This window comes from Bos taurus, chromosome 25 (genome assembly GCF_002263795.3).
Source record: "Bos taurus isolate L1 Dominette 01449 registration number 42190680 breed Hereford chromosome 25, ARS-UCD2.0, whole genome shotgun sequence".
NCBI lineage: Eukaryota > Metazoa > Chordata > Mammalia > Artiodactyla > Bovidae > Bos > Bos taurus.
Window position 1 is genome coordinate 20,804,342 of NC_037352.1, and position 12,790 is coordinate 20,817,131.

The window sequence follows — 12,790 nt, forward strand, 5'->3', positions numbered from 1 at the left end:
AAACTGATAGGAAACAAAGACAGATATACAGATGGATGGGACAGAACAGAGAGCCCAGAAATAAACCCTCATCTATACAACTGGTTTTTCACAAGGGCCCCAAGACCATTCAACAAAGAAAAAACAGTAGTCCTTCCAACAATGGTGCTGGGAAAACTAAATACCCACAGACAAAAGAACCTTACACCATATACAAAGGTTAATTCAAAATGCGTCAAAGGTCTAAATATAAGAGCTAAAATATACAATTTTTAGTAGAAAACAGGGAAAACTTCATGACATTAAATTTGGCAATGATTACTTGGATACGATGCCAAAAGCAAAGGTAACAAAAGAAAAAACAAAGATGAACTGGACTTCATCACAATTAAAAACTTTGTACACCAAGGGACAGTTATTAAGAGAGTGAAACAACCCACAGAATGGGAGAAAATACTTGCTAATCATATATCATGAGGGATTAACATCCATAATATATAAAGAACTCCTACAACTCAACAATAACAACAATCCAGTTTAAAAATGAGGAAAGTCCTTGGACAGACACTTCTCCAAAGAAGATATACAAATGCCAAGAAGCACTTGATAAGATAATCCAAGTCAATAGTTAAGTCATTAATGACTAATGATCCTTAGTCATTCAGTTCAGTTCACTTCAGTTCAGTTGCTCAGTCATGTCCGACTCTTTGCAACCCCATGAATCACAGCACGCCAGGCCTCCCTGTCCATCACCAACTCCCGGAGTTCACCCAAACTCAAGTCCATCAAGTTGGTGATGGCATCCAGCCATCTCATCCTCTGTCGTCCCCTTCTCCTCCTGCCTGCAATCCCTCCCAGCAGCAGGGTCTTTTCCAATGAGCCAACTCTTCATGTGAGGTGGACAAAGTATTGGGAGTTTCAGCTTTAGCATCAGTCTTTCCAATGAACACCCAGGACTGATCTCCTTTAGCATGGACTGGTTGGATCTCCCTGCAGTCCAAGGAACTCTCAGGAGTCTTCTCCAACACCACACTTCAAAAGCATCAATTCTTCGGCGCTCAGCTTTCTTCACAGTCCAACTCTCACATCCATACATGACCACTGGAAAAACCATAGCCTTGACTAGACGGACCTTTGTTGGCAAAGTAAGGTCAGAGACTTACTTTTTAATATGCTGTCTAGGTTGGAGAAGGAAATGGCAACCCACTCCAGTATTCTTGCCTGAAAAATCCCATGGACGGAGGAGCCTGGTGGGCTACAGTCCAAGGGGTCCACTGAGCGACTTCACTTCACTTCAGGTTGGTCATAACTTTCCTTCCAAGGAGTAAGCATCTTTTAATTTCATGGCTGCAGTCACCATCTGCAGTGATTTTGGAGTCCAAAAAAATAAAGTCTGACACTGCTTCCACTGTTTCCCCATCTACTTCCCATGAAGTGATGGGACCGGATGCCATGATCTTCATTTTCTGAATGTTGAGCTTTAAGCCAACCTTTTCACTCTCCTCTTTCACTTTCATCAAGAGGCTTTTTAGTTCCTCTTCACTTTCTGCCATAAGGGTGGTGTCATCTGCATATATGAGGTTACTGATATTTCTCCCAGCAATCCTGGTTCCAGCTTGTGCTTCTTCCAGTCCAGCGTTTCTCATGATGTACTCTGCATGTAAGTTAAATAAGCAGGGTGACAATATACAGCCCTGACGTACTCCTTTTCCTATTTGGAAAAAGTCTGTTGTTCCATGTCCAGTTCTAACTGTTGCTTCCTGACCTATATAGGTTTCTCAAGAGGCAGGTCAGGTGGTCTGGTATTCCCATCTCTTACAGAATTTTCCACAGTTTATTGTGGAAAGTCAAAGGCTTTGGCATAGTCAATAAAGCAGAAATAGATGTTTTTCTGGAACTCTCTTGCTTTTTCTATGATCCAGCAGATGTTGGCAATTTGATCTCTGGTTCCTCTGCCTTTTCTAAAATGCGGTTGAACATCAGGAAGTTCACGGTTCATGTGTTGCTGAAGCCTGACTTGGAGAATTTTGAGCATTACCTTACTAGCGTGTGAGATGAGTCAACTGTGTGGTAGTTTGAGCATTCTTTGGCATTGCCTTTCTTTGGGATTGGAATGAAAACTGACCTTTTCCAGTCCTGTGGCCACTGCTGAGTTTTCCAAACTTGCTGGCATATTGAGTGCAGCACTTTCACAGCATCATCTTTCAGGATTTGAAATAGCTCAACTGGAATTCCATCACCTCCACTAGCTTTGTTCGTAGCGATGCTTTCTAAGGGCCACTTGACTTCACATTCCAGGATGTCTGGCTCTAGGTGAGTGATCACACCACTGTGATTATCTTGATCGTGAAGATCTTTTTTGTACAGTTCTTCTGTGTATTCTTGCCACCTCTTCTTAATATCTTCTGCTTCTGTTAGGTCCATACCATTTCTGTCCTTTATCGAGCCCATCTTTGCATGAAATGTTCCCTTGGTAGCTCTAATTTTCTTGAAGAGATCTCTAGTCTTTCCTGTTCTGTTGTTTTCCTCTATTTCTTTGCATTCATCGCTGAGGAAGGCTTTTTTATCTCTCCTTGCTATTCTTTGGAACTCTGCATTCAGATGTTTATATCTTTCCTTTTCTCCTTTGCTTTTTGCTTCTCTTCTTTTCTTCTTTTCGCAGCTATTTGTAAGGCCTCCTCAGACAGCTTTTTTGCATTTCTTTTCCATGGGGATGGTCTTGATCCCTGTCTCCTGTACAATGTCATGAACCTCCATCCATAGTTCATCAGGTACTCTATCAGATTTAGTCCCTTCAATCTATTTCTCACTTCCACTGTAGTCACAAGGGATTTGATTTAGGTCATAGAGAAATGCAAATAAAAACAACAATTAGGTAACACTTCACACACGCATAACATGGTTATTTGAAAAAAAATGGAAAACAGCAAGTGTTGGCAAGGATGTGGAGAAATTGGAACCTTCATGCTTTGCTGGTGGCGATGTACAAAGGTGTGGTCACCGCGGGAAACAGTTTTACAGTTTCTCAAAAAGGGGGTTGAAAACAGTCAGACACAGCTGAGTAACTTTCATTTTCACAGGGCAAATTGCCCAATAAAAGAGGACTGGATGATTAAATTATTACTTAGCAGTATGACACCGTATGTATCATTAAACTTTAAACAGTGTAACGACTACAATTTAGAAACATGGGGAAAAGTTTTATAGATTGCATGAAAAAAAAAAAATCATAATCCAAAGCAGCTTGGCCAGAAGCTACGTAAAATGTGTACCATATACGTAGACAAGTACAAAATGTAGACAAGTACAAAAATGTAGACTGATGGCACTTCAAGGCAATGTGTTCAGTAAGTAGAGTGAGAACATGAATGTTATCATCACACTGCCCTGAGTTGAAGTTCAAGTTCTGTCCCTGGGAACATGTAGAGAACCAAACTACATCAAGGTCAGAGATCTAACCTTGCCTAAAGCATTACTCAGTGACCTGCTCCCCACCCATCCACCACCCTACCCTTCTGCTCCAACCACACTAGACCTTGAAATTTTTTGAATAAACCAAGTTGTTTGAGGTTCTAAGTCTTTGAACATGATGGGTTTTCCACCCTGTTTCCAACAGGCCTTTCCCACCTCTCCCTTTATCCACCAAGTGGATTCCTACCAAATCCTTCCAGACTCAGCCCAGGGGGCATGTCTTCAGTCCCCCACCACTCTCAGATTCCCCTTTTAGGTTTGCACGGCACTTCTGTATACACCTCTATCACAACACTCATCCAAACCTACTGCAATTGATTCTTTACCCCTGCCTTCCCTTCTAGACCCAGAATTCCCTACAGGCATGGACCATCTCACTCATCCTCGTACAGCCCGGTGCCTCCCAACACAGGACCAGCCCAAGCAATGTGCTCAATAAATCTGCAGGCTTAATGAATTATGTCTACAATACTTCAACCTGAATTTGACTCTTAATGGATATAAACTGATGTTTCTGCAGCTCCGTACAGAGCTGTATTCAGGGCTAAGAGCAGGAAGTCAACCAAAATAAGACAAGCTTCATGACTCAGCTTTCTTGGTTTTCCGCCTATCTCTCTGCCCCTTTAACAAGTCCAACAAGTCCTTCCCTCCTCCTATCCCCTTATTTTTAGTTTCCCCCAAGGGGCTGGCTGTGGGCTTCTGACTACACACTCAATACTCCTGGCTTTAGTTATCACCTCTATGCAGCTGAATTCAAGCTATCAAGATTCCTTCTTCGATATCCCATGACCCCAACCCCACATGTTCAAATTACAGTCATGATCTTCTCTGCCCTCAGTGCCCCTTTTTGGACTGCTCCATCTCTGCCAGCGCTCCCCTTACTGTCTCCATCACCCAGGTCTGACCCTGGTGTTTCCTTTGCCTCTCCATCTCTTAGCTGGTGTTAATCGCTCAGTCGTGTCACACTCTGTATTTTAAAGAAATGCAGCCTGCCAGGCTCCTCTGTCCATGGCATTCTCTAGGCAAGAATACTGGAGAGGGCAGCCAGTCCCTTCTCCAGGGGATCTTCTGGACCCAGGGATCAAACCCAGGTCTCCTGCACTGCAGGTGGATTCTTTACCATTTGAGCCACCACGGAAGCCCTAATGGAGTCTCCTTAATGATGTCACGACATCCTCCAAAATGTCTCTGGATTCACCCTTTCCTCCACCTCACGTGGCTTCTGTGACTGCCTTCTCCAAACCCTTACCTTCTCCTCCATTGTATTCAATTTTGCTCACCATCAGACCCATTTTTCTGAAACCTCTTTTTCCATCAAACCAGAGTCTGCCCAGCTCAAGAAGCCTCCACTGAATCACTGCTGACTACTGCCTCAAGGCTAAATAGTTGTGGCAGGCTTTCATGGCCACACCTAATCTCTCCCCTTTCACCTCCTCAGCCATCTACAGTTAATTCCCCTTGTCACCCAATCAGTGGTTCTCAACCAGGGGCAATTTTGCCCCCCAGGGGACATCTGGCAAAGTCTGGAGACAGTTTAGATTGTCACGACTGGGGTGGGGGCAGGAGAGTACTACCTGCGCCTAGTGGGGAGAGGACCGGTACGCTGCTCAGCATCCTGCAACACCAGGACAGCCCCCACAGCAAAGACTCACCCAGCCAATAATGCCAGGTATGTCAACAGGGCCAAGGCTGGGAAAACCGCTCCAAACCCCAGGCCCCTGCAGCAGAGAGCCCAGGGCCTCCTTACCCCAGACGCTGTGCCTTTACTCAGATTATTCCCCAACAGTCTGAAATGGCATCTCTCTCTCCTTTAATGGACCAAGCTTTATTTATCTTCAAATCCCATTTCTAAGCTACTTCCCACAGTTTTAAATATCACCTACAGACCAATGAGTCCCAAATCTTTATCTCTAGCCAGCCCCGATCTTCTGAACACCAGACTCCCTTATCCACCTGCCAACTAGACACCTCTCGAGTGTCCTATTTAACCCATCTGAAACTGAACTCCAGAGCTGCTGCTCCTCAAGTAAGTGCACAGCACCAGTAATCACCCTGCTGCTCAAAACAAATACCAGGGACTTACCCTGACTGCTCCCCTCTGCCTCAGCGCCTTCCCTGGAATCAATCCTTTAGCAAGTCCCGTCGAGTCTACCTCCAGATACATCTCAACTCCACCTGGTTCTCCATCCTATGCCCCACCGGTAGGTAGCTTTACCTTCGCAAAGCCTCCTAACTGGCCTCCCTGCTTCCAGTCTGTGTTAACTATTCAGACTCAGAACGTGATCACTTTACATTTCAAGATCATGCCAGAACTCTGCTTAAAATCTGCAACAGCTCCCCACTGCTCTTAGAATCAAACCTAATCCTTTCCTCTTGCCCTACAAGGGGGTCCTATAGGCCCCACCTCTGCACACCCAGCCCCCTTTTCCAGCTTCATCTATCAGATGCCCCACCCAGCTCTCTAAGCCATGAAAAAGGCCTGTCAAGACTTTCAAATGTACCCCCAGCCCTGCCCCTGCAGGGCCTTTTGAATACATTTTAATCTCCCTACCTGGTCATTACTCTCTCTCATACACCTTAGCTTTATCTTCTTAGCTCTAATTATTTTACTTTTGTATTTATTTTTGGTTGTGCTTGGTCTACGCTGCTGTGTGAGAGCTCTCTCTAGCTGCAGTGAGCAGGGGTTGCTCTCTAGATGCACTCACTGGGGTGCCTCTCCTGCTGCAGAGCACAGGCTCTAGAGCACACAGGTTTCTGGACCTGCAGTTCCCAGGCTCCAGAGGAGACTCAACAGACACGGTGCACAGGCATAGTTGCTCCGCTGCACGTAGGATCTTCCTGGAACAGGGATCAAACTTGTATCCTCTGCACTGGCAGGCGGACTCTGAACCACTGAACCACCAGGGAAGTCCTCTAATAAATTTTAAATTTCACATTTACCAGTGTGTGCTGATGAATACATCTGCCTCCTCTGTAACAATAATAGTTTCAGGAAGGAATGGACCATGGGATCCGGCACCCTTTTTTACATTACTACGCTGTTTGGTTTACCCCTATATACCCAATGACTGGGGCTCCCAGGTGGCTCAGTGGTATAGAATCTGCCTGCTAATGCAGGATATGAGGGTTCCATCCCTGGGTCAGAAAGATCCCCTGAAGAAAGAAACAGCAACCCACAACAGTACTCTTGCCTGGATAATCACATGGACAGAGGAGCCTGGCTCCAGTCCATGGAGTCGCAGAGAGTCAGACACAACAGAACATGCACGTGTACCCAATGACTAGCGCAGCATGTGACATGAGTTAGGAGCTCCATACATTCATACATTCGCAGAAGCTTAACAGCCGGCAATGAATGAATGAATCTTCTACTTACACTTCTGCTCACCACAATTTCACCATTCTCTGAACCGCCCCACAAACTTTACCAGTCAATACAATTTTTTAAAAATTTCCCTATAATACTGGTAAGGTCTCTGATGGCTAGAACTCTGTCCCAGAATCCTCACACTTAATCCTCTATTCCCAACCCCTCCCCTAAACCAGTCCCTTTGTACACAATAACTGCTCAGTAAACATGGTGTAAGTCAGCAAATTCCACAGCTGCCCTGTGTATCTCTGTTCCCCAACTAGTCGTCTTTACGCTTTCCTTGCACTTTCTCATGAAGCTGCACACATCAGCTGGGCATGTACTGGAGAGAGAGCCACATGCTGAAGAAGCGTGGAGAATAGGCATACCCAGAGAACAAGCCTGACCCACGTGAAAGAAAGTAAGTTTGAAAATTAATGAATAGGGCAGCCACTTGTAAGAGGAAGCATATGTCAGGGGCGAGGCCCTAGCATGTAGCATGGATGGGTCAGTCTTGTCCTGCACAGGCTTTGACTGGGCAGTCTGGAGAGGGCCATCATCGGTGTAAACGCACGTTTCCTCTGTCTCAGCAACACCACAGCCAAGACTTACTCCTTAGAAAGGGAGACTAGATCCATGGTGAAGGACTGGCTAGACTGGCTAAAAACTATACAACCAAAACACATGAGTGGGCTTCCATTGTGTGTGCCAGCCATGAAGTTATGTCCGGCTCTTTTCAAGCCCATGGACCCGCTACAGCGGGCCAGGCTCCTCTGTCCATGGAATTCTCCAGGCAAGAACACTGGAGTGGATTGCTGTGCCCTCCTCCAGGGGATCTTCCTGACCCAGGGATTGAACTCAGGTCTCCCGCACTGCAGGCAGATTTTTTACCATCTGAGCCACCAGGGCATCTATACAACTGTTAAAAAGAATAACAAGGAGCTGGATGTTATTAACAAAAGACAATAAAAGCTATGCTATCTGTGATATAATTTCAAGTCCAGGATAGGGACATAGAGGAAAGTAAGCTGCAGGACTCTATGGGGACTGCGAGCCCATCCACCAGAAGATGTGTCTGTTATATGCATTTAAATGGTCTGAGAGGCCAATTTTTTAAGGAAGACTTCCAAAAGTACCGAAGCCTCAGGAGCAAGAGCACATGCATACAGCTAGCTGCAGCTGACCTTATTTTCACTACGATTTGGCACTGCAAGCTTAGAGGGAAAAAATGCTACATGTTTCAGCATGTCCACCCGGCCTGTTGGTACATTTTACGTTGAGACCTGTTGTTTCAGTGGCTGTGCTGATAAAGAGACACAGAACCAGAGCTCCGACCGGCATGGGGGGTGGCGGGTGGTGATAAACTCGCAGTCAGAACTCTCCCCCAGCCTCTAGCCAGCAGGTGAGCCTCAGTCTCCTCACCCAGAAAGGCTGAGGATCCCTCACACCTCACCCGAGTCTTCTTCCAAGTCTACAATTTGATGACAATCTCAGTGCCTTTCTCCTTCAAAGCTTTGGAATTCATAAACAGAGGTGACCGCGTTTGACAGACAAGGAAACAGGCCAGGAAGAGACAGTCTTTCTATTTAATACTGACATAAATCGGAAGGTGATCAACACAATTTCATTTTGTTTCCTACTTTTCAAATCAATTTGAGGGACACCCTGAAGTCAGATTACTTCTTAGGAACCACTGTGAGATGTCAAGGTACTAAACCACTCCATACAACCAGGAAAACTTTCACCATAGGTCTGTACATAAAACCAGAGCTCCCTAGTATAAGTCTGTGACAAAGTAAGTTGTGAATCTGAGCCAGTGAAGCCTGATGGCTAGCTTGTCTGCCACTACTCATTTATACACATACACTCCATTTGCAACCATTTATACACATATACTCCCTTTGTAACCCAAGAACTCTCACTAATAAATAAGCACTACCAGGCACCAAAGTTCAAGGGGAAAAATGTAGGAGAGAAAATTCGATTCATCAATTACTTTTTGTTTTACAGCAGATTTGGAAGGAGTCCCCCATAGTTCTTTTATCAGTAGATCACTCTGTTCCAGTTGTTCTTTGGAAGCACAATTTGAAAACTGCTGCTATAAAACCTATCTTTGTTACTTGAAAGATGACCATCCGCCTTTCACTTACTGCAAAAGGGCAGTGAGTACTAGAAATCAGAGAGCATCTGTACAAACCTGGAACACCCAAGTGAGCATCCTATGAAAGTTAGGACAATACACTTATTTTCTCTTAGAACACTGAGCACTCAAGTTTCAAAATGATTTACTTACCCTCACAGTTTTACTAAGAAGACAGTGATCCAAGGATCCTGCCAGTAAAGTCTAACTTTTACTCTAGAGCTGCAGCAAACAGAGAAGAAAAAGTAACAAGACAACATTAAAGGCTGGGAAAGGAAGGAAAACTTGCACTAAGGAAATTCAAAATACTTCTCCAACAGTTTCTTAACCTCAGCACTATTAACATGTGGGGCTGGATAATCCTTTTTGAGGGATACTGTCCTACATGTTGTATGATGTGTGTGTTTGTGTGTGCTCATTCATGTCTAACTTTTTGCCATCCCATGGACTGTAGCCCAGGAGAAGGCAATGGCACCCCACTCCAGTACTCTTGCCTGGAGAATCCCATGGATGGAGGAGCCTGGAAGGCTGAAGTCCATGGGGTCGCTGAGGGTGGGACACGACTGAGCGACTTCACTTTCACTTTTCACTTTCATGAATTGGAAAAGGAAATGGCAACCCACTCCAGTGTTCTTGCCTGGAGAACCCCAGGGACGGGGGAGCCTGATGGGCTGCCGTCTCTGGGGTCGCACAGAGTCGGACACGACTGACGTGACTTAGCAGCAGCAGCACCAGGACTGTAGCCTGCCAGACTCCTCTATCCACAGAATTTTTCAAGCAAGAATACTGGAGTGGTTGCTGCTTCCTACTCCAGGGGCTCCTTCTGACCCATGGATTGAACCTGTGTCTCTCGTGTCTCCTGCACTGGCAGGTGGATTCTTTACCACTGAGCCACCTGGGAAACCCATGTTGTATGACAGCCCCAAACCTGGAATCACCCCATTAGTTGCCAGCAGCAGCCCCACCCCAGCTGTGACACCCAAGTATGGGTCTCCAGACATCACCAAATGTCCCCAGGACTGGGGGGACAGGGGAGGCAGAAGTGCCCTGGCTGAGAACCACTACTGTAAGAGCAGGAGAAAAATGTCTGCGCAAAAAGAGAAAAAGATATAAGTGGCTGCTAGAGAAGTTTCTTAAAGCTTACCAAGATTGGACCACTCAACTTCTTTCATTCTGGAAAATGAAAATCCAACCTTAACAACCATCCAGCTTACCCAAAACCAAAAATCTGTTTTCCTGGCAAGCTCCTAAGGCTGAAATCAATGTAGTTAGACTCCTAATTGAAAATCTTACAAACAAAATTGTTAGTAACTTGAAATCGTAAGTCAACAAAAATACATTCAAAGACATATTAAGCATTTTTTTTTGCGCTCGCAAGGCAAATTATCTCAAGATGGTAAATTGTTTTTTATCTCCTCTGTCAACTGGTAGTGGCTGCCTGGAACCCAGAATTCAGCAGGATTCTGAATGTGAGTTCGAGAGAAACGAATCGGCCTCAAACAGCGATGTCTGCCACCAACAGGTGAGGGGGGCGTGGTGACTGGTATGTCAGCATCCACTGGCTTCCTGTTCCACGGTCTTTGTTTTTCACAGGTGCAGAGTCTTCCGCAAGTGAGAGTGCCTGGCATGAGGCAGGTGAGGCACTTTGGTAGGCCGCCTAAGAGAAAACCCCCTCCTTTACTCCTCTCTTCTATTAAGCCAGGAAAATCACATTCCACCTTCCTGCCTCCATGGCAGCCAGGGGCAGTCAAGCAACATGATTATAGTTAATGAGATGTCAGCAGAAGCCTGTGGAGGGGGCTTCTGGAGGAACTTTTATTTCCCTAATGACTTCCTGCCTTGCCTGGGTAGAATGCCCTGAGGTGACAAACATTAAGGAAAAACAGCCAGTAAGAACAACAGAATGGAAACACAGAAGCGGTCTGGGTTCTAAGTGGGCCCATAAAGTCACTGCACCACCTGAGAACCACCTAGCTCTAGACTTTTCACAGGTGAGCTAATTCAGCATCTTTATTGCGTAAGGCAAGGGCTTCCCTGGTAGCTCAATTGGTTAAGAATCTGCCTGCAATGCAGGAGACCCTGGTTCGATTTCTAGGTCGGGAAGATCCCCTGGAGAAGGGATAGGCTAACCACTCCAGTATTCTTGGGCTTGCCTGGTGACTCAGACGGTCAAGAATTCGCCTGTAATGCGGGAGACCTGGGTTCAATCCCTGGGTTGGGAAGATACCCTAGACGTGGGCATGGCAACCCACTCTAGTATTCTTGTCTGGAGAATCCCCATGGACACATGAGTTTGTGCAAGCTCCGGGAGGTGCTGATAGACAAGGAAGCCTGGCAGGCTGTAGTCCATGGGGTAGCAAAGAGCCAGATACAACTGAGCAACTAAGCACAGCACACACTGCTTAAGGAACCCTCATTGGGGTTCGCTCTTTCTAGGCTAAACGCATTCCTAACTCACTGAATGAATGCATGCAAAGTGAAATCTACTACGGGCTCAGAAGATTACATTTTTTTAAAATAGGGTCTCTAAGAATCTGTTCAACTTTGCCAAAGCATACTTTTCCAGAATTATTGACCCATTTCTGTGATCGCTTCTTAATGGATAAAAAAGTGAACACAACCTCTTAAAAAGCAATGAAAATGTTCACATACAAAAACGCTGTATAAGTTGATTTTCACATTTTGGAATAGAAAACCAAATTTAAGACACTGGGCCATGACCTTGCAAAGTTGGCAACTGCTGTGGCTACTTTCAGGCACATGCAAAAAGAAAAAGACTGATAGTAGCTGGTGGGCTGGCGTTCCCTCCTATTTTCTTATTTTGAGATCTCTGACATGAATCTCTTTTTTTTCCAGTCCCTATCCCTGTCAAGTATTTCCATTCAAATTTCCAAGATCAAATAGCGACCACTTTTTTTTAAGTAAAACAGGGTAGAGAAACATAAATAAAATGTAAGTAAAATGTATTAAAAGAGGAGGAGAATGTTGTTCCAAAGCAAGAAAGTAGGTCCTCAACCAAGAGCTGATTCCTTAGATAGCTGACCCTTTTATATTTTAATCAAATCATTTGCTTAAATAGATGTATTTTAGAAAGAAACTTCATAGCACCAACGGAAAGCCAGTACCATCTGCCACAAATAGAAGACAAATGTAAAACAAATCCAATGAAAACATATTCAATTCTAGCTACTGTTGCCTACTCAAGTCTTTAAACTGGAAGCTTGTTCTGTTATTTAAAAAAAAAAAAAGGATGGGGGAGTGAGCAAGAACTGTTAAAGACGTGCTATCACCAAGCTGAGACTTTCTCTTTGGCATGATCAAAAAAGAAAGAGAACAGAAAAAGAATTAACTTTCTTACTGTGTGCTTTCCTTCTATTTACATCCGTTTCTCACCTGAATCCCAAATCATCCCAACAATCCCAAATCATCTTTCCCTTTTGCTTAGAATAAGAATCCATTTCCTATTACAGCCTAAATGATCCTACACCATCTGGCCCCAGCCCTCCACTCACTCTGCTCTCGGCTCTCACACACCCAAAAGATCCAAGGGCCACATCGAGCCCACTGCCTGTTTCTGTACAGCCCACGAGCGAAGAATAGTTTGTAGAGATGAATATTTGCAATCAATTTGATGACAGGGAACATTAATTTTGAACTCCAATTAAGCTAATCATTGTCCTCTCCGGAAAAAAAAAAAAAAAAAAAGTCCCATTCTTTTCCTTGGTAGAGCTGTATCACAAAATACTGTATTCAATTATCATGTTTTTTTATTTTAGGCAGTTAAAAAAAAAAAAAAAGAGTAGAAATGTGTTTTCTGTTGTTATATAAGTAACTACCTCCTATCCCTGATT

At 44.6% G+C, this 12,790-nt stretch overlaps 1 protein-coding gene across 2 annotated transcripts in view; it reads right to left on the reverse strand.

Moving 5' to 3' along the window:
• The window catches only part of USP31 (ubiquitin specific peptidase 31), an 83,470-nt gene that overhangs the window by 68,946 nt on the left and 1,734 nt on the right, over nucleotides 1-12,790 (reverse strand). Inside the window, exon 1 of one of the 2 annotated variants that reach the window (XM_024985423.2) lies at nucleotides 4,700-9,610. The exons of the other annotated variant lie outside the window; for it this stretch is intronic. Within the exon in view, the coding sequence (XP_024841191.1) occupies nucleotides 4,700-4,711 (12 nt within the window). The 5' untranslated portion in view covers nucleotides 4,712-9,610. Of the gene's footprint in view, nucleotides 1-4,699; nucleotides 9,611-12,790 lie in introns of those variants that run through there. 2 annotated transcript variants of the gene reach the window in all.